Raw genomic sequence first — 22,358 nt, 5'->3', positions numbered from 1 at the left:
TGTTACACTCACTAACTCCAGCTGGGGCAGACAAAAAAACAACAATAGGTACATCATGAGAGCAGGATGTTCCAGTGGAGCAAGAGACAAGAGTCCTGCCCCTTATATAACACAGCATACAGAGAGGCAGCCTGGGAGAAGTGGGGCTCCTGATGGTGGTGAGATTGGTTGTCATTGCCACTTTAAATGATTTCTTTGGGAATTTACTCTTGAGCATTAGAGGCATAAAAATGTAAAAACTACTACTTTCTCTGATCAGTGGAACTGAAACCAAGACCTAATGTTCAGGTGCCAGTTCCACTAAAAACCACCACCCATGTCTGCACCTCTTTGTAGCTTTCACTAACTTTCAGCTCAATGCTTTGGCCTGCAAACCCATTTTATGCTACCTGCCCTGCATGAAATGGTCAAGAGACAAAGTGAACGAGTGGTTAATGAAGCCAGAACAAATAAACAGTTTCTCAGGAGTTGGCAGGCTGAACAGGGGGTAGAAATGCCACGGAGGTACAGTCAGGTGGCGGGATGGAAGCCCACAACAGGAAAGTACCTTTTTGATTCTGTTTATGTCAAATCTCCAAGTAGGTTAATGTTTGCTTTGAGAACTTAGACCTCTGCACATATACTCAGAGTTGAACCGGGATGAAGATGACTCAGCACAAACTATGGGGGAATACTCTTGTTTTTCAAATTACATAATTATCATGCAACAAAATTAAAGTTTAAAAGAAGACAACAGTCCCAGTTTATCAACTTATGATATAAATGAATAGCTTTTTTGCTTTTCTTTTTTTTTCTTGTATCAGCATCCATAGAAACACATCATGCATCATGAGCACATCATCAACATACATGGACACATACATGGCTAAAAGCAACTGGATCTGGAGAAGGTTTTTTGTTGTATATGACGAAACTACTTTTGAGTAGAAAAGAGCAGAGACACTATAAGACAAATCGTAGGCCACACATGGTGACTACGTTGATCATAACATGACACGTGCAAGGATCTGTCTCATTCAGCGGAGGTGACCATGACTCACGAATAAGTAGGCCTTCTTATTGGGAGACATTTTGACATGTCACAGCAGGAAAAACACCAGTGTAAAGGATGAAATGAGTGATGGCAGGGACCTGATATTGTGCACAGTGGGTCAGTGTCACACTGTCTTGGAGTACAGGGACACTTGTTCCTGTTCTGCCATCATCATTATTATTGGTTATGTCGAGACTTTGACCACAACAAGTCAAAATGTCGGCTGAGAGAAAGAATCAGTTTGGACTTTTTGACTCAGGGATGATGAATAGTCTGATTCATTTTCAGTTGATTGACACATCAACTCATCCATTCATTCTTTTTGTTATATAATCAATAATTAATAGTTAGGAGCTCAGCTATGTCACATCATGGGAGTAGTTTTTAAGGTTTAAGAGCATATTTATATTTAAACAGCTCTCACATCAAACATCATGTTATTTTTGGAGTTTACTCTGCAGACACAAACCATGTCCTCACCACAACATGAGCTCAAATTTATCTCTTGCTCCTCACACTGTCCCCTCTCTCTCCCCCCTCTCAGTCCTGTCTGTGTACCGTTCTAACACATAAACCAGAGAAGCCGGAAGACCGCACAAGTGCTTTTAAAATGTCCAGCCTGGAAAAATCACACCTGTTGTGATGAGCTGGACTCAAGCACACATGAGGATGTAGCACAGAAATCTGTGGCTATCTGCCACAAGGACTTCACAGATAATACTCCCCCCCCCCCACTAACAACTCCAGAAGAGCTCTCAATGGCCTTGATTAACCGTTTATGTTCTGTCTCACACGAGTTAACATGCTTCCGCAATTTCAGCCCTCACTTTGGTTGCTTTTCTCGTCCTAATGATGACATGCAGTCGTAGAGGACTTGGAGTGGGATGAGGAGGAGGAGCGGTGCTTCAGCAGGGGAAGACAGTGAGAGGAACTGGGAGAATTACATTGGGTGTTACTGTAACAAAGGGTGTAATAATGTATGTAAATGTAGTTTCTGAAATGAGAAAGTTTTCACCCTGTTATCTGGGAGTCACTGTCAAACTAAACAACAGAGCCAACATGAAAGAAAACACAAGAGAACAACTACAAACCACAGTCAGCATGTGGCAAATGAGACGTGTGCATCGGCATGATTACTTTATCCTGTAGCTGAGGTATAATTCTTCATTAAAACAAGATTGTACCTTGACTGTTGACAGAGGATATTCAGACTAATGAGCAAACAGAGACGCTGAGGCCATGTTTGACCTTAAGCTATAAAACACAAGGGTCTGACATTCCCTGCCTGGATACAGACAAGTGCACGTGCATACATGCACACACGCACACACGTACACACACCTTCCCTGAAGTACACATTACAGACTGCCCTGCAGGCCACATTTGTTCAAACAGACCAAGAACAAAGAGAGCAGGTGGCATTCGTCCTTACACACCTGCCAAAAAGCTAAAGAAAAGAACAATAAAGTTGCTCAACTCTGGAGACATTTTTCTTTTCTTGCTTTATTTAAAAATATATTTCTAAAAGACAGCTACAACTTACACTCTGCTGGAGTTCAGCCTACACGTTTAACAGGTAAGTGAAGAAAATCAGTAATGTTCTCCTAATCCAGACTGTTCCCCTTTTGCAGATGACAAGTTGTGAAACCAACAAATGCATTACTGTACAGGCTTGTTCATACACAGAGCTTGGCCAAGCTGCGCTAATCTATAAATCATAAGAACCTGCTGGCTTCGGCAATAATGAGAATAGTATTTATTTTTTTCATTCTAAGTTCCGAACCTACTCTGCTGGCAGAGATGAAAGAAGAGGGGAGGAACATTTCTAGTATGAAAATACTAGAAATGTGGAGGTCCTGTCCTTTGCTCATAATTATTTCATGCCTCCTTTGGGGCAGAGAAAACTCCCATCTCAGCCTCCTAGCAAACCAACCAGTGTCTCCGGAGCAAGTCGCTGAGTGTGTGCACAGCTGAGACGGGCTAATTAAATGAGGATGGTTCCTAACCATAAGTTGCGGTTGAGGAACATTATCCTTTTTGTCACCAGTCAGCACATTGGACCCGCTTAAAGGCACAAGAGTTCCTGTTTGACATGATCTCGCACTGACTGTGGAGGAAAATCTCAAAGGTTGAGCTGATTCTTGTGAGGAATACAAAAACAACAAAGTCCCTTTGTCTTCAGGCAGAGTTGGGCAACAATCTCATTTACTCTAACGCTGCCGGTGCACGAGGACCTCTGAGCGTGAACAGTGAATCAGGCCATCTAACAGCAGGTCACTCTTCTGCCGCAACTCTGACACACATCAATAGCCCCAGGAGCTCCTTACGCAATTTACCCCGCTTGGACACAAAAACTGTGGCATGCTACAGTGAAATTGCACTTTTTGGTTTTTGAGAGATACAACAGTACAGGAGTCTGAGGTGCAAATTCCAGATAACACGGCAGAATGGACATGACGGCGGAGAAAACGACAGAAATGCTGGGGCCAAAAAAATATTCCTCACAAAAGTATGTAAATAAGCAGGCCGGGCAGTGAATAGCACTGATAATTGGGATTCATTGGTTTTACAATATGTACATGGCACACAGTGTACACAGCTGCATCAAGCCAATAGGAGAGTGGCCTGAGAGGCCAGGGCCATGAAAGGTGGGTTCACAATGAAGGATCACTTCAAAAGAACTTGTAAACAATGGCCAGCCCATTTCATTCAGCCCTGCATGTAGATAATCAGCTAAAAATAAACACGTCCTCCTCCATCTCCGGCATCATTCACCACTGAGCGCTAGCAGTCCAAGGGAAAGCCAGTGAATTTTCCCATCAAAATAAAATATTTATGCTGGAAAATAAATGTCAAATGAGATCTAATTTAGCATGAAGATCGGCTAAAGGTCTCACAGACAGCATCTTATACACAGAGCCATCTTGATGGGACATCTGTCATTGCTTGATGTGCCTCTGCCCTTGTCTTCATGCCTTCTCCCTGAAAGGTCACCGGTAAAAGCTACTTAGTGCTTCCTAAAACAATCTGCATGCACATTCTGACAGATCAACAGATCAACAACGAGCTCTGCATTCATCTGTTCACACACAAATCAGAAAATATACCATACTTCACCTACAGAGCACAAAGGAGTCAAACTAATCTACTTCCATTTCTAACAGCTAAACTACATCACTACAGAGCTGCTGAAATGACCACCAGCCTATAATGTACTGACCTGCTCACCTTAGCACCTACAGAGGGGACGGCAGCTTAGAGAAAAAAATCAGTAGGGCTGAAGTAGAGGCGTCTAGCAACCTCCAGACGAGTGTAGTTGTGGAGAATCCAGGCCTGAACGGGACTATTGTTACAGTACTCCACCGTGGGGCCGTAGGTGCCGTCCTCCAGACGGCTGATGGTTAGACATGATTGGGTGATGATGTGGAGGAAGGTGTGTTTCTGCGGCAAGTCGGGAGTGAGAGGGACACATGGTAGTTAAGGTAAATCTGACAGTCATAAATTAAGTCAGAGCCAACCTCTCCAGTTCTTTTTAGAGTAGATCTTTGAGTGACAGTTCACACAAAAAGTGTGTTGTTTATCTAAAGTATTCAAAACCTGCACCTAACAGCTTAGCTTCAGATACAATTGGACATCTCTGCTGTGAGATACTTCAAATGGCTTGTGAAAGAAAAATTGAATTCCTTTATTGGTTTATTAGACACAACGTTTTGATCATGGACCCTCGCTGGGTATTGAATTCACTGTGTGAAAGAACAAGCATCTTTAAAGCTAAAGCCACAGGATGTAACAAGCAAAAATCAAACGGGGTATCAGATCTCAACAGGAGACAATTACCACATCAGCTGTTGATAAAAACATCCTTCAAATGAGCCAAAACATAATCCAATATCTGTGCAGCAGAAATGAAAAACAGTAAAAGAGTATGTTTTTTTGCTTGGGTGGAAAATGCAAAGCAATTGTTATCACTTACAATTGATTATTGTCTGATCTACCTCCTTTCTGAACATTTTTCTTTTTGACATCACCACCTTATCTTTTAGAGAATCAATATTGTCATTGTTTTCTGCTTTTATATATTTGTATCATTTTGATCAAATCAGACTGATGCTGCAATTGCCTCTGGCTTTTGACATTTGGCTAAGGATTTTATTTTCCTTTTTGACTGATCGATGCATTGTTGCAATAACAAGAGTTTGTGTAATTAAGAGTTTCCGACCTTCTGCTTTTTTCGAAAGGTCCAACATGTTAGATGGTGCTCAAGCTGAAATGTCTGAAATACAGATGCTTCATATCAGCCTAAAATCATTGTTCAGTTTAATTTTAATCCTCTGGGATCAAAACTTAGAGGGGAAAAACACTTTCCTCCAATTTTTCCCATCTGTAACATCCTTCTTACAGTATGTCTCTTTGTAGGAGTGTAATTCAACCTTTTCTTTCAGATGACTCTAAATAATCTTACTGAACTACAATTTCTGCTACACTAACACAAAACTCTCCATGTAATCCCAGTGACAGGTTCAGCTGGATAACAAGAATAATGTCTGTAAGTGTGGTATATTGAAAGGGGAGGGTTGGAAACTGTTTCTTTTGGGCTGAAACAGCAGTGCAGGTGGGAAAAAAGGAGATCAGTCAGTTACAGTTGGGATTCAATACATAGGCTATTTAAATATATGGAAAAGTGCTCCTGTGAAAATGAAACTGATGACCAGATGAAATGGTGATGGTACTGTAGTAACCCCGGATGCAGCCCCCAACTGTCACACCTGAGCTAAAAATAACCTCGACCACTGACAGCGGTGAAACCCCAACGCTGTTTACAACAGAGACTGGTCCTCTTAGTTGATGAATTATTCATTTTTCCATATTAAGAATGCACCCGGAGAACAAAGTGTAATAAAAGTGTTTCTCCAAGGGTTTGTTCAGGGTTTGATGGAAAGGCCTGTGGGCTCCCTCACTGTGTCATAACCACATGTCAGTGATAGGACGTCTCAATCACTGAGGAACAACACTATACTGAGTGCAGTCTTTTCTAACCCTCTCCCTGTGGTTGAAAGAAATACATAAATTGTTAACATACAAGATGCTTTTTGAGCTGTAAAATCCATAATCTACTTTTAGTTCTGAGTCAGCACAACTTGAGGAAAGTATTTTGAGTTTCTCTTCGGGATTCAAAATGTCTCTCTGCTCTCCGTTTAGGAGCTTTATTCTCCATTTGATTAAATATTGAAATGATAGGACTAATACAGATTGCATAAGCAGGACTATTAAGTAAAATGAAACTCTGGTGTATGCAGTTTTTTGGCATTGTCGTTTATCTAATTTCAGTTTCCGTTCTTGTGCAACAACACAAGTGAATTAACTGTGGCTCACAGATTGTACATGTGTCGGTTATTAATGGACAACATGAAAATACTTTCTAAGGTATTATGTTAACCTTACTTTACCCTTGACACTAGGTTTCATTTTATAGACTAGCCATCAAGCTCAATATTTGTTCTGTTGCGTGTGTAAATATTCTGTCCACTTCTTACTTGTCTGTGAAGTGAAAGATGCTGTAGACTGAAGTATATAAGATATAAAATTAATACAAATATTTTGTTATTTAGGATCAAAAATTCCACTTGACATTCATCTTCACGTCTAGTTCACATCAGGGTCTAAATGATCTACTTTAATGACAACTGACATTCCACAGTCCACGCACACACACACACACACACACACACACTGGTACAGGATCTCATGATGTACTGGAAGCACAGGCACAAACTACAGGTCAGTATTTAGGAGCGGTGACTTGAACAGCTTACCTCAAAATCATACTCCCACTTGCCAACATACTATGTGAAAGAAGACAACATGTGAGAGACACAGCTGCTGGGTGGAAAAAAACAACTCCTCTTCTGAGGAAAACAACAACAAAAGAACTGGCATACAGCACCATCTGGTGGCTGAAAACAGGTAAAACTCTATTATAAAACTACTTATCACTTATGCACTACCCAAATCCGCAATGTGCACTACTGCAAATGCAATATCATCAGACACAGACAGACACGATCTATCAGCATTTCATCAAAATCATTTTCAGTACATCAGCCATCAGGAGGCAGAGATGGCTGCCTGCAATAACAGCCTCCCGTTACGGATTATTTGCCTACTCAAGGGAACATAGATCCTACCTCGGCATCGTACTCGAACATCTGATTGCCCTTCATGTGGTGACACTTGAGCATGACGACGGGCCCGTTGAGGCGGGAGACGTCCAGACAGAGGTCGTCTGTCCTAATTTCTTTGTCCGCCGTGTATGAGAACACCTGGAAATGAGACGTCTCACTCAGAAGATGAAAAGCACCAGCAGCAACAACATTACCCAGCACCAAAAAATAATGAGGAGTAAACACCAGATTGGATGTATTAATTCTTCATTAAAATGTGAATTAAATTAGATTTCCTCATGATTTTTGTGCTGCCAAACCTGTCTACAGATACAGTATTCAAACTCCACTTTTATGTGTTTTTGTAGAACGACACGATTGCTCCCTCCAACAGACGGAACAAGGATTTGACCAATACAATTGTTGGCACAGACTTTAGAATGCCAAAGATGTCACAGTGACCCACAACATGGAGCTAAATCAACAATAGACTTCTCGAAACCAGAGAGAAAAACTTGGCACAAGCTCAACATGAATTGTGTTGAGAGTCTGTGGATTGATTTAAGAGTTGGCAGTTCACACACACACACACACACACACACACACACACACACACACACACACACACACACACACACACACACACACACACACACACACACACACACACACACACACACACACACACACACACACACACACACACACACACACACACACACACACACACACACACTTTGCATCCAAACTGAATGAGTGTGAGTTTTCTAGCAAAGGCGAAATCCCACAGCTCATGTGTCCAAGATGAAGAAGTATCAAAGGCTCACTGGGTTGAAAGATAGTTTAAGAGATGTTTATATTCTATATTCCATTCACACCACTTCTGAAAGATGTACAAATAGGTGTTTGAACAAATACAAAAAGGATAATGATTGAGCTGGATTAAACCTGAAGGAGCTATATACAGTATATACACTCTATATATACTGCATATGGTATTTAAGAATAAATTATATAATTGTGTTATGGTTAGAAGTGCTTTCCTCACCTGGTTTCCGCCCATGCCATGACAGTTGAAAAAGCCAACTTTCTCATTCTCCTTTCGTCCCATGTTATCCACGCACTGGTTGGTCTCAACGTTTCTGATCTACCAACAGGAAGAGAGTGTTACAGGATTATCTGTGCTCAAATTTCAAATTAACTTCACACGTTTTCAGTCTGTCATTCTGCTCAATATTTCTCATAAAAAATCTATTGTCTTTTTTGCAACATTTTTCATGTCAGCTTATGTTTTTGACTGCTCTCTTCTTTAAAGCAATGGTTTCCATTAAAACAATTCATTTGGGAATGGACTAGTTTATCCACAGACATTTAGTTTGAACCTATTTAGGTAATCAGTTAATAAAGTTTTTTCCATGTGAATATTTTCTTTATCCTGTATGCAGTCAATTCACAGTCAAAGGGTTCTGGTAAATTATAATTTTCTGCCCTTTTGTAGACAACATGATTTTTTAACTACCGTAGCAACTGAGAGTTTCATCAATAATGAAAATTATCAGTAGTTGCAGTCCTTGTTTTACACATGTTTTACCTGGTCTACTGACTTCACTTTATCCAACCCAGTGACAACACCTTAAGTTCACAACATCTGTGTGTTTTCCCCTATGACTAAGTGAACTGCACTATGTGCAGTTTTGCCACCATGTCTTTCTGACTCCCTTAATTCCTTCAGAATTTAAAGGCTTTAGCTAAAACCATATATATGACAGATTTCTCCGTCACCAACTCACTACATATTAATCTTCTACAGTATTTCTCGCCTGCTTCATTTTTCATGCTGAAACAGATAAGTGATTGCCAACATAGTCAAATCAGCTGTCTCATGAGCTCACACATCCGCAGAGCTAAAGCTGACCAGACTCTATATGTTGCCTAAGCAACTAATTACTGTATGCCTCTCATGCAGAAACAGAACAGCGCTCATAATTAAGTGATCTAAAAACCTAATGGTTCCAGCTGTTAAAGAGAGGCCAACTGTGCTGTGGAGGATGAGAATCGCTCAGAGGAAGTGTGGTGGAGCTGAGGTGCTGCAATGGCCAAACAGAGAGCTCTGCTGCATCACAGCCGAGCAGCGCAGATGAAAATATCCACTCATCCTCCGCAGTATGAATGCTGAAGGATTACAAGCTCATTCACCATTAGTTCTTCAACTGACATTGCTTATAAATGGCCTCCATCTATTGTACAGACAGCGCACTGGATGTCAGCTCTGACTTTACCCCGTGCTGCACTGCTGTCAGCTCGGAGCCACAGGCGTCAAGAGGCAAAGTCAGGTCACTCCACAAAAATATTCCTCTTCCTCTGTGAGCGGGAACTCAGTAATATTAAGGAACTTAAACTTCTGGTATCTTGAAGACAATTAACTATGAATTGTCATGCCATAGCTCCAAGTTATCACACAGCTCCCACAATGCCTCTAAAGGCTCTACTTTGTAGTTCCATCTCTGCTCTAATCATCTTATGAAATATTTAAATAATATCACGGAAACTTCATTTTAGCTCAGCATAAACCGCACCATGAGACTGTGTAGAATGTATACACATGCCTAATCTCACCTCCCCACCATGCACACCTCACCTGTGTAAACATGTGATTGGGATCAATACCAACATAATGAACATCCCCTTGTTTTTCTTTATCACGTGTGTTCAATGCGAAACAGCTGCGGATGTTTGTTTTTATCTCATTTTATTCAGCCGTTTGCTGGTTTCTGAGATTTTCAGCTTTATCTCACAGCAATATTGTCTCTTCTGAAAACACGGCCCAGAAGCTACAAGGACATATCTGACTGAATGCAGATGGAGCAGCTCACAGTGTATCTGCTGCATTACGGGAGATCAGAAATACATGAAAGCTCATACTTCACCAAGTGAGTAGTATCTTCTCGGGATCTGGGAGTCTGGGTAAATGTTCTCGAGATACCAGGAAAATGGTTTGCACTTCAAGGCCTCGCGGAGGGCTTTACGGGAGGAGACGTCTCCGTAGTCCACCCGCATCACACCTGCAGACAAAACCCAGAGACTAGGATTTAGACTCTTGTATCACTGCGCACCATCTAGCAGTATTCACCTTTGTGTTTACATTACTATGTCCCAGTTTCCTGCACCACCAAAAATAAACACCAGAGGGACCCTTTCTATAGAGCTACCTTACATCCTCACCTGAAAACATGGGTTGTGTATGTGTTGAAAGACTGTCCATACAAAGTCATACAGTATGTGCTATTCATAAAAATCATATATACTGTAGGTGCAATATCAGTGGTATATATTTGTGCTACTTTACTGTAAATAAATGAAGAGTGCAAGATGCATGAGCCTTAGAGAAACTGAACACAGTGGAAGGACAAGGCGGCGACTGGGCACAGACACTTATAAACACATTAGGCAGATGGTTTCTCCCCAGAGTGCCTCTCGAGGACTCAAAGCTTGCATGTACATTGATAGAGGGGGGTAATTTATCATGAAAGAACATGATTGCAATAAGGAAACATAGTACAGGGTACAATTTTCAAAGACCAGGCAACATATGTGAGACCCGGAAGTACAGCGCTGTGTATTTATCCATCAAACACAGTGTAGTGAATGCAAACAGCACCTTCTATAAAACCAACAGCGTCTTACGCTTTAATCTGGGAAATAGAAATTTCAAGTTGGCAGATAAAAGCAAAGAGCTGAAGGCCATTCTTCCTCCCCTGGCTCTCCATTTCCCCTTTTCTCTCCCTGCAGGGTCTGAGCATCACATGTTGCAGATGATGAATAGCCTCTTTGATCTTGAAATCACCAGTGCAGAGGAGAGATGAGGAGGGAGATGCACTTTTAATAGGATCACTCGGTGCCACTCCCAAACTCCAGCGCGAGCACCATACTGTGTTCTTCTGTGCCAATAAGTGAGGTCTGGCAGCAGCGTGGCCCGGATCATTCTCCCTAATGTCCTGGAGGAACAGACAGTCTTTGCAGGGCCCCGGCAACGCGGTTCAACTCATCCATCACAAACCCGGCTCTGTCTGTACGCTCGCCCCGTGGAGAATCCCGCCTGACTGAGCGGAGGAGAAGGTCGCAATTTGTGCCATAACATCGGCAGATTACAGATGATCCCTTATAGGTTGGCTGGCATCTAAAACACTTAACCAGAGATTTCCGGAGCACTGCCGTCTGCTAAAGGGTAATCACATTACCACGTTGACAGATGGAGGGCTACTCATCCCTCTGTCTGCTTGGTCGTATTGTTCGAGTTAGTCCGTGTGTTTGAGCTCTGCTGGAGAGAGGGCCCGGTTCAGGAAAACACTAAAATGTGTCTGAAATGAGGACCTAATTAATTCCACTTTGCGAATGACAAAAGTGGCATTAAATTCCAATGTAAGACAAAGTTCTTAAATAAGCAAGAGACAGTACATGAAAGACTTGAACAGAATAAAAGAGAGCTGGCGAAGTCTTTCCTTTTCAAACTTTGCTAAATGTAATATCAGACTGCACAGAAGTAGCACAGAGGAGTTTCGTAATGAGGATTGTTCATATCTGCTTTTGAGCAGCGGTGCACAATGAATAAAACATCTATTAAATTCCCGGCTCAACTCTACTGTATATGCCCTGAAACTTTTAAAAACATGAAGAATTTATGCCATTTTAGCGCCGTCCTCACTGTGCGACTCGGCTGCTCCAATGGCAGAGACAGTGCAGCTATAGGTCGCTCTGTACCTGGTGAAATGATATAGAAGAAATCTTTGAAGTCATCCATCCACACTTCGGCCAGACGCCTGTTGTTCTTGTTGATGACTTGGCCCGTTCCTCCGGGGAAGCTGTATGGGGTGGCCTTCCGGAAAACATGGCCCACGTGGGAGCATGTTACGATTTCCAAAGAGCCGCCACACTGCCAGATCTGCAGTTACATAAAGATAAATTACCTTTATATAGTTTGTGGTAAGATAGCACGAACAAATTAAATAGTCTCTAATACATACTTACAAAACATCAGTACATTCCAGTTCATCACTTGTTGATGCTCAAGTGATTCAATCAAGGACATTTTTGCTCATATAAGTTTGAGGACAGTGCAGCTTCCAGGAGGAGCGAGGAAACAAGAGACCGCAGCAGCAGCAGCTTAGAAACAGCATCACAGTTAAACCACATAGTCTGGACAGAGTAAAAGCCAAAACTCGAACCAACCGGGTGTAATATTCAGCTTTTAGATTTCACAGTGCTTTGTCAATTATTCACCCCATTTTTGTTTGTTAGATTAGAACCTGCAATTAAAATTGATTTTTTTGAAGGTGAAGGTGCCAATTGTTTTTTTTTATTGTAACAAAAACAATAATTAAGAGAAAAAACTGAAATCCTAAGTGTGCACAAAGTCAGTACTTGGTGTACATCTCTATTAGCCTAGCACGTCTCGCTACTATGGAATTTGTCCATCCCATTCAAGGCAAAGCATCCCCAGGTCCTTCAAGTGCACTGGGATGAGTTGCACTCTACTAATTCAGGCCACAGATGGATTAATAATTGCTTGGTGTGGAGGGGCTCAGAGTGTGCCAAGAAAACACTCCCCACATCAGGCAGGTTCATGGATTCATGTCGTTGATTACAAATTCTGACTCAACCACCCGCCAACTGCAGAAATCCAGATGCAAACAACAATGGTGTCAAGGTTTTTCCAGACTTTATTTGTTCAGAGGTGGAACCTGACATCATCTTCTGCCACATCTGTAGCTCTATCACCTTAAAGGTACATTGTGTAAGAATTACTCCCATCTAGCGTTGCAGTTGTAGATTGCAAGCAACTCAGTCGTATTTTTCATGCTGCATTCACGTGAAATCGGTTAGATGGCAGATGGACGACAGCCGCTGCAGGTAACAGCTTAAACAAGCCTTTATGTAAACAAGTGGCCCGTCAGCACGAGGCAAAACAATACATGTGACAATATGTTGTCATGGCGATGTCGTATTGTTTACCTGACCCACGTTTTACCGGCTTTCTCTCCACTTCTGTGACTAAAATGACACCTGGTTTGTTACCGACGGCCGTTTTTCCGACTGCACCTGAATGCAGCATTCACGTGCAGTCCTCACAGTCCTCACTGCACCGCGGTGACTTTTCACAGACGCCACCTCCACCTGAGCCGACAGCTCCAGTGTCTCCGGTGAGTTTCCCTGGTTTCCTACTGTCACAGTGCCACTGAACGTAAAAACATGGCGACACGACATGGCAGCCACCACCGAGCTTGCCCGCTCGATGTATATATATGAATGATATGAACGGCAAATTCAGAGCTTACCGGAACACTTCAGTTTGTTGATGGGGGTAATTATTGATGAATGAAAACGTACTTTTGAATGAAATAATCGATTTTCGTGAATAGACAACAGGAGAACTTACACAATGTACCTTTAAAGCAGAAGTAAGCAGATTGTTTGTGTTAATATAAGTCTTAAATAGTTATATCTTCCGACGGCAATCACTTATATAGAGTGTTTGGTCTGAAACACAGGTCTGTCAGTCACTCTGCTCTGCTGTAAGCCGAGGAGAAAACTTTCCTTGTATCCTACAACCTTTATCCAATGAGGAGAGAGAACGGCATAAAGGGGCGGTCCTCTCTGTGTGTGCAGCCAAGGGATGCGCGTGAATGTGGTGACGTAGGGACGAGGGCGGGGACTGCTAACTCCATCGGCTGACAAGAAGTTAGCCAAAACGACCGGATCGCTTACTTCTGCTTTAAGGTAGAACCTGTTGTACAGAGTGATTACCATAGTCTTCCTGTCAGCTTCAACCAGTCTGTCCATTCTCCTTTGACCTCTTTCACGTTTCTCCCTGAGGAACTGCTGCTCACTTATGCTTTTCTCTGTTGTTCTTAGCTCAAATCTCTCATGTGTGGAAATCCAAGGAGATCAGCAGGTTCACAAACACTCATGCATGATTGTTATGCATTGCATTGTTGCCAGATGATCTGCTGATTGGATGATTACATGCATAAGCAGGTACTGTACAAGTGCTTAAGTGTTCAGTCAGTGTCTGAGCAGTGATGACAGTCAGAAGCTGTGGTTTGAGTCATCTGTATATAAACAGAGCTTTGTTGCGCTCATGTGGATACTTGTCAAGTAGCACAGAGGAAAGAGGGATGGATTCACAGATATAAATAGGGGATTGATAAGCACCGACAGACACCAAACAAGTCCTGTAAATCACCCTCCTCTTGGTCAGTCAGTCACTTACCCTGAAAGACATCTCCAGGTTCTCTCCACCCCAGATATCCATCCCTGGATCGTAGCTTCCTATTTCTTCAAAGTAGGTTTTGTCTATGGAGAACAATCCTCCTGCCATGGTGGGAGTCCTGGAAGAGACAAATTAAGACAAAAGCCATTAAAATTCTTTTTGTAATATTACCTCTCCTCCTGCTGCATTTATTAGCATCTTAGTGTAACTCTGAGGAACATTCAGAATATAATAAAAGACCAATTTGTTTTGACAATTCCACACCAAGCCTTAGAGGGGTAATTACTTTTATCTTTTAATTAATTCTATTTTGAAGTCTAAATTAAGGATAATGTTTGTTGCTGGGATTTGCATACAGGCGACAAATAGTATCCAGTTTTGTGAATCCAAAAAGTGCACATGTGAGCAGAGTTTGTCTATTTTGAGCTTGCGCACACTTACAGTGGCTATGTATATGCTACTTATGCAGTTGTTTGCATCAGCGCGATACACAAAGGAAAAAGATCTATTTCTATCTGCAGATAAAAATGGCAATTTTCATAAGAGGAAGAAATTTAAATAACCATGTTTTCTCTGTAGCCTGCTGCCACGACAGATAAATCCATTCTCAGCTCAGATGGAAAAAAAACTAGGAACTAGTATCTGTTTGAAGCTACAAAAGTTTCTATTCTCTTCGTGTGTAATCTTTTCTGTTAATTCTTAATCAAAAGCATAACTTAAGTGGAAAAGCCAGATGCCAGACGCCAGCCAGAGGGAGAGACATTCTCTTTGTGTACCTGACAGGAAGTGTTCTGTCGCCTTTGCGTCTATCCATCTCACGCTGGGGAACAGGGTACCAGCGGAAATTCAGCTTCCAGTTAAATCCGCCATAGGTCATATCCGAGCCTGCCATGTACTCGAACGTCTCATCGCTGATGACATCAATGATGGGGCAAACCACTGCTGTCCTGAAAGACACAAGTAATAGAGTGTAAGATTCGGTGTTCGGATGTGACATTCGTGAAGCCATGTTATGATTTCACAAATGAAGCACAGAATGCGGGACGGAGAGGTGGAAAATTATTATTTTCACTGCGTTTTTAATATCAAAAGCTAAATAATCAACCACATGCCTGTGAGTGTTTCTTCCTCCAGTAACAAATTAACTGCCCAGTGAAACCTCACTAGGCCTCCAACTTGCTACTCTTGTCATTATTGATCATTATGTGTATTTTTAAAATGAATCATTAAAAGTTGCAATCGGCTCTGTCTTCATTTTTTAATTAATCAGTTATGATTTAGTCTAAAAAAATAATGAAGTCAGAATCCACAGATGCCAGGTGTTGCTGCTTTCACCAACCAACTGTTCAAGATGCAAAGATATTCCGTTTGTTATGCAAGCAGTAAATCAACACATGTAAGAATCTGAATACAGCCGACATTTGGTATTTATGGTTGATTTAAATGACTCAAAGAATTCAGCATTTATCAAAATGATGGAAAGAATCAGAATTTGGGGCGGGGGGGGCATCATCATCAAGGCACTTGTTGAATACGCAGCACAGTGTCTATCATGAACAAAGGTATCGTTTGCAAGAAAAATACATCTACCTTCTCATGGGGTGACCACGGGCAAAACAGTATCTTCGTCAAAAAGAATAAGGCAGGATATTGAATTCCCAGATTCCTTAAATTAAAAATAGACTGAAGAAATTGCTCTTCATAAACTATATAATCAATGCAAGGCTCAAACGGCTGTAATAAACACTGTTTCTTGTCTTCATATTAGAGCTGGGAATTATTCAATACTATTGCTTACTGGATTTCAGTGACATTTGTGACAGCAATACAATACCATCTTGCTGTTGCATGCAGTGCTGTTGTACAAATCAATTATTTGAAGCATGTTGTAATTAAAACTAACAACATGTGGATTTGAGGCACGAAGAGAGACAGTTTCTACTGCAGTGGAACACACTTTATCACACTCAGCACTAGATTAGATACCAAATAGAAATATGAAGAACACACACATGTATCATATATACCATACAACTATAAGTATATGGGATAAAATGTTAATATCACAAATCTGATTTCAGTCATATCTGTCAGTCCTTCATTTAGTTTACCAAAGATACCTGTATCATCACTCATGTGAATTTGGAGGGAACATGTGGTGTACTCTCTGCACCATCTCATCAGTTTGTGCACAGAATTATGGACATCAATACATGTGCAGCAGCATTCAGTAAAAGTGTAATGGCTCCTTAATATAATATTCTGAGTCATATGATATCAATTTCTTCCTGAGGGAAAATAAATGTGGCTGACCTCACATAAGAGCTGCATCGCAGGAGAATGAATCATTAGAAATCCATCTATTTGCTCATGTCACTCACACACATATGCACATGCACAGCAGATAACAGCTTCATGTCCTTAATGTTCACCTGGTCCCTTTGAATCAACACATTTAGCTTAATAAACACTCCCAAGCTGAAAAAAAACACAACACATAAAAGGGTAACACTTTATTTTAAGGGGTCCTTGTTCCTGTGTATCTACCTAATTAATTACAGTGTAATTACCTATGTAACCGTATGTAATAACATGTACTTACATTGTAAATACATAGTGTATTTTGGTGTACTTACAGGTCCTTGTTACACTTGTAATAAGAAATGCCAAAGTGGCCTCTCTCTTTGCACAAGCATTTCTTATTACAAGTGTAACAAGGACCTGTAAGTACATGAAAATACACTATGTATTTACAATGTAAGTACACGTTATTACATACGGTTACATAGGTAATTACACTGTAATTAATTAGGTAGATACACAGGAACAAGGACCCCTTAAAATAAAGTGTTACCCATAAAGGAAAGATCACTGACTGAGCCATGTGATATTTGTCCCTAAACGTGTATCTGCTGGAGCAAAAACGTGTCCTTGTCCACTTTCATCTCGACTCTTCTTGCACCTGCAAGCATCATCTGTAGCAGCAGTTAACACAGAGACATCTACAGTAAGTGGAAGAAGGTTTTCCTGTGAGGCAGCAGCAGAAGCAGACGATGCAAAAATGATTATCATCTCCTATCAGCAGAGTCAGGCTCAAACTGTGCATTCATAACCCATGGTTTGCTGTTCCATCAATGTTCAGACAGAGCCTTAGTTCAAGCAGCCACTGATGCAACTTAAGTGAAATGTGATAATACCAGTGTTAATAAAGCAAGTTTCAAACCTGAATAGGCAAAAAAAAGACTGCAGCACTGTTTCCTTCAGCTGAGAATGTGTGTTAAACAAGCTCCTTAAGTATTAGCATCAACTACCTGTCCTCTTTGATGCGGGCCAGCAGGGGCTCCAGCCAGCCAATGGTACACTCACAGTGTGCGTCCAGGAAGGTGATGACCTGACCTTTGGTGGCAGCCGCCCCCCTCAACCTGGCTCTGATCAGACCCGAACGCTGCTCCATCCTCAGGATCCTCACCGGCACCTCCAGAGTCCGCACATAGTTCTCCAGCTTCTTCTTCAGGAATTCTGAAACAGAGCAGCAGATGCTGCAGTGAGTGCTGAAAACAACTGGTCAGACAAAAAACAGACATCAAAATACATTGGCTTCGGCTCCCAGGAATTCTGATTAGCATTTTTTCTATTATGATTATTTTTAGTATTTCAGATGAAACAATAAACTGATCCCGACTAACTTTGAAAGCTGTTAATGAATTAATGAGGAAATAACCTACAGATTAAAACCCAGTTACATAACACTTGTGAGTTGCAGCCATACATGCAGGTTCTGCTCAAAGGAATCAATACTGGTTTTGCTGAGGTAAAGACCTACACGAGTCAATCGGCTCTACTGCTCATCTACGCAGGGCCATGGGGGGCTGGAACCACTGAGCTGACAGCTTCTAGTATTGCGACTTATCCTTGAGAAGAAGTAGACCTGTGTGTATAATACCGACCTCGCTCACTGGCATCGTCCACCAGAACGATCTCCATGAGCAAGTGTCTGGGTGAGCGGTTGATGACGCTGTGAACGGTCCGCAGCAAGGTGCTCCATGCCTCGTTGTGGAACACAATGACGATGCTGGTGTTGGGCAGATCGTCTGAGTACACCTTGGTCTTACATCTGAAGGGCGACAGGGTGGGGGGGTAGGGGTGAGAGGGTGGGATTGAAGGAATTTAGTATTCTTCATGCTTTTTTTCATATCCTCATTACGTTGTGCTGCAGCGGTTCCAAACTAAGTGAAGCAGAAGTTTAAATGACGAGAAATTGTGGAATAGAATGAGTTACAGGTGATGAGAAGTGTTTGACACTTTGACTTTAATGACATTATAAAGGTGTGACTATATGTCACCTGAAAAATGAGTGAGATAAATGAGATGAAACCTTTTCATTTATTATCTATCATGTAATTATTTGCCTCCTACCCCTTTACAGTAAGATTAATCTCAGGATCCTTTGTTTTTTAGATTACACCACTAACATGTTGGTACAAATCAAAATGAACTAATCAATTATATTCTGGTACTTAATTCATCCTTGAATTCAGCAGAATCCCAAACATTGTACTTATTAAGCCCTTTTGTCATTTTATCAACAAAATGGGGAAATGATTCTTGGTCAAATAAATTGACAATAAAAAATAACAATTGGCAGCAGCAAAAATAAACTCATTCCCATTCAATCTGATACCTGGACCCAACAATTTATATTCTTACTTCTAAGTTACCCAGGCTGGTGTAAGAGTGTACTGTAGAGTGCTGGTTTCCAGCTGCAGTCACAGTGGTTGTCTACGCCTGCAGCTCATTATCTTGTATGAAAAGTGTCTGAGAGCAGAATCTATGCAAGTGTATCCGACTGCTATCCAATGCTGCCACCACTGCAAAAACATTGTCATAAGAGATTTACTGACAAATATCTCCAAAGAAAGTAGAAAGAGCAAAACCAGCGTTGACAGCTATGTCAGCATGCCCTTGGCTTGATGGGACGTCTGTGAGAGCCAAAGAGTGACAATGTGGCAAAATTGGGACGGCACTGTTGTGGATGATGTTGAATAAAGAATGAGCTGCAGCTACAGAGGAAGAGGATGGGAGGGGGGGTGGAGGTGGAGGAAGAGGGGGAGGAGGTGGATGGTCGGAGCAGCCAGTGTGGCGTGGGGTAGTAGTGGGAGACGACGCAGGGTGAGAGCAGCCATCGCAGTCGACGGCATCACAAGTTCAGTCCTGTGTATTCAAAGTGACAGCACTGGCTTGCACAACTAGGCCAGGAGGTTGCCTTCAAGACAAAATGTTATCACCCTTCAGAGGCAACGACTAGCAAATTCTGCACGGCTCTGGATAATTTTCACCACACGGCTGGTGAAGTTTTGCATGGCTAAGCTGTCTTCTGTAATAAAGCTGCTGTAATATTTATACTGAGAAGAGGATGGAGCCATAATGGACAAAACTGGAGGAGTTGCAATCAGCTGAATATTCACTTTTTCTTAGTAATATAGGTCTTCTTTTGCACTATGCAGGCAAAAAAAAAGATCTGTATATTTGCATCTCTACACTGCAGAACATCTTGAGTTGGCATTTTCTTGATATAGGCATCCAATGTGAATGTGGAAAAAAACATTCTTGTGGCCTATTCTGCATGTGACTGGCGGAGCCTTTGGTTTCCACTTAATGAAAGTGCTGTGGAGAACTTGGAATATTTAAGCATGAATCACTTGGATAATGTCTCCAGGAGAGGCGGATGTCGGTGCAGAACAGCAGCACAAGATGAATGCGGTCATGTTTTACACAAATAGCTCCTTGGATTTTCATTAAGTGCTCAAGTGGATCTTGAATGACAGTAAACAAAACCCTGCTTCCATTCAAATGTCAGGCCTAATGTACACACTTAAGGGATCTGATGAATTGGATGTTGAAACAGTGCCCATAATTAGAGCTGTTATTAATACCGACGATATCAAATGGACTCAGTTTAGATTTTATTTTAATCATCTGAATAACTTTGATAGTTTAGAGCATTTCATCTGCATAAGCAGCACCTTGTATCACGATCACTGTCACCCATCCCAGACTCCTTTGATAAGATGAAGACACCCTGCTGCCTTGTTCAGCCATCGAATACATTTGTCTGAGCACTAGAGCAGTTTCTACTGAACCTGGCTAACGTGTCTTCATGCATTAAAGGGGATATATTATAGAAATAACACTTTTTGAAGGCCTGTTTAACATATTTGGGTGTGTGGCTTGTCTTCTGGCTCCCAAAATGTGAGAACTGACCCAAAAAAAAGGCTCCCTAGGTTGAAATCCATGTGGTTTTACGAGCTGCATCCAATGATGTCATTAGTTTACAAATTTGCATAATACCACCCCTACCAGTGAGTACCAGTGGTAGAGGGAGTGGTAGAGGGGGCGGGGAGGGGCAGGGCGGCGCGAGAGCGGACCTGTTGTGAGATGAGCAGCAGACAGTGGCGGTGACGGTTGTGCCATCGTCATAAGGACCGAAAACCCAGAAGAAACCATGCTTAATCATAACGTGTATCAAAGATATCACTCACAGACTACAGTCACATGCACTGCAATACTCTGATAGCAACCTCAGTAAGATCATATTACATATAGGACATAATAATCATAAAAAGACATGTGGAGTAATCTGATCTTGGTCACATTATGGGACATGTATACATCTTAAAGGAATAGTTCACCAAAAATGAAATTCAGTCATTATTGACTCACCCTCATGCTGATGAATAAGTAGTTTTTTATTCCTCAAAGTGCATCTGGAGTTAGTAAGGAGTAAGGAGGAATATTACATGGTTATTGTGTAGTTTTATGGACCTTTTTGTGTCGGGCGCTATTGACTGGATTTTGTTGGACTACGAACCCCCCTCCCGGGTCTCCAGATGCACTTTGAGGAATAAAAAACTATAGTAGGCTATTCATCAGCATGAGGGTGAGTCAATAATGAATTTCATTTTTTGGTGAACTATTCCTTTTTCAAGATATATTACTGTTTCTTTTGTTTGTTTTGCTTTGCTATTTGTGCAATTGCTTTTATAGGTGAGGTTTATATATAAGCCCGTAATGGGTTTCTACCTCACCCACACATGTATTTCTTTTCAATTTACTGTTATTGTTTGCTTTTATTGTTGCTTTTATAATCGTGCATACTGCTTCAGCAGTTGCCATTGCCGTTCGTATAGACTGGCTAGTCTGAGCTAGTCTAGCAAGTGTGATCTAACAGAAACATCATCAAATAAGATGTGTAATTGCTACATGAGGGAGAATCATTAGTTATGTTTAAAGCTATGGTATATATGATCTGAAAGAGGATGAGACACACACACCCCTCCCCTCCGAGCTCGTATGGCCCTCCCCTCGGAGCTTCCTCACGACACGCCCCCCTTCAGCACAGCAGAGCAACAAGCCTGCCAGCAGAAACCAAACACGGCACCAGCTTTGAATGTGGAGTAAAATGTCGGATTCACAGTCACAACTTCCACAATAAAACCAAAGATTACCTGTTCAACATAAACTCTGCTGTATCATCACCGCCGCTACAGCCTGCACACAGCCACACCGCGGCTCCGCGCTGTGCTCCAGCCCCCATGTCTTCCTGCTCCTCTCCCCGACACACAGCACCCTGTGCTGGGCTGCGCGGCGAGCAGTCTCCCTCCAGCTCTGGAGCTTTGTTCAGCGCCGCAAATGGTGGCGGCGCCAGTACCTGCGGTGCCAGTTGCCGTCGCCACCGTAATTACCGGTAGCGTAACTGGTGGCGGCAACGGGACCGCGGCGACCGCAGAGCTGGAGGGAGACTGCTCGCCGTGCGGCCCAGCACAGGGCACTGTGTGTCGGGTAGAGGAGCAGGAAGACCAGGGTCTGTAGCTCAGCGGAGCCGCGGTGTGGCTGTGCA

The 22,358-nt window shown here is 42.0% G+C and overlaps 1 protein-coding gene across 3 annotated transcripts in view; it reads right to left on the bottom strand.

Annotated features, from left to right (window-relative positions):
• Positions 1-22,358, bottom strand: part of galnt13 (polypeptide N-acetylgalactosaminyltransferase 13) — a gene marked incomplete at both ends in the record, with an annotated part of 33,320 nt that overhangs the window by 440 nt on the left and 10,522 nt on the right. Inside the window, 10 exons of one of the 3 annotated variants that reach the window (XM_083996197.1) lie at positions 4,289-4,474; positions 6,847-6,876; positions 7,219-7,353; positions 8,243-8,341; positions 10,117-10,256; positions 11,953-12,133; positions 14,462-14,579; positions 15,238-15,408; positions 17,773-17,980; positions 18,409-18,575. In XM_083996197.1, coding sequence (XP_083852323.1) covers positions 4,289-4,474; positions 6,847-6,876; positions 7,219-7,353; positions 8,243-8,341; positions 10,117-10,256; positions 11,953-12,133; positions 14,462-14,579; positions 15,238-15,408; positions 17,773-17,980; positions 18,409-18,575 — 1,435 coding nt within the window. Of the gene's footprint in view, positions 1-4,288; positions 4,475-6,846; positions 6,877-7,218; positions 7,354-8,242; positions 8,342-10,116; positions 10,257-11,952; positions 12,134-14,461; positions 14,580-15,237; positions 15,409-17,772; positions 17,981-18,408; positions 18,576-22,358 lie in introns of those variants that run through there. The other 2 variants (XM_083996198.1, XM_083996199.1) reach the window with 2 other exon arrangements.

The sequence above is a fragment of the Trachurus trachurus genome, assembly GCF_905171665.1.
Source record: "Trachurus trachurus genome assembly, chromosome: 21".
Taxonomy (NCBI): domain Eukaryota; kingdom Metazoa; phylum Chordata; class Actinopteri; order Carangiformes; family Carangidae; genus Trachurus; species Trachurus trachurus.
The sequence above is the reverse complement of the archived record's forward strand: the minus strand, read 5'-3'. Positions and strand labels throughout refer to the sequence as shown.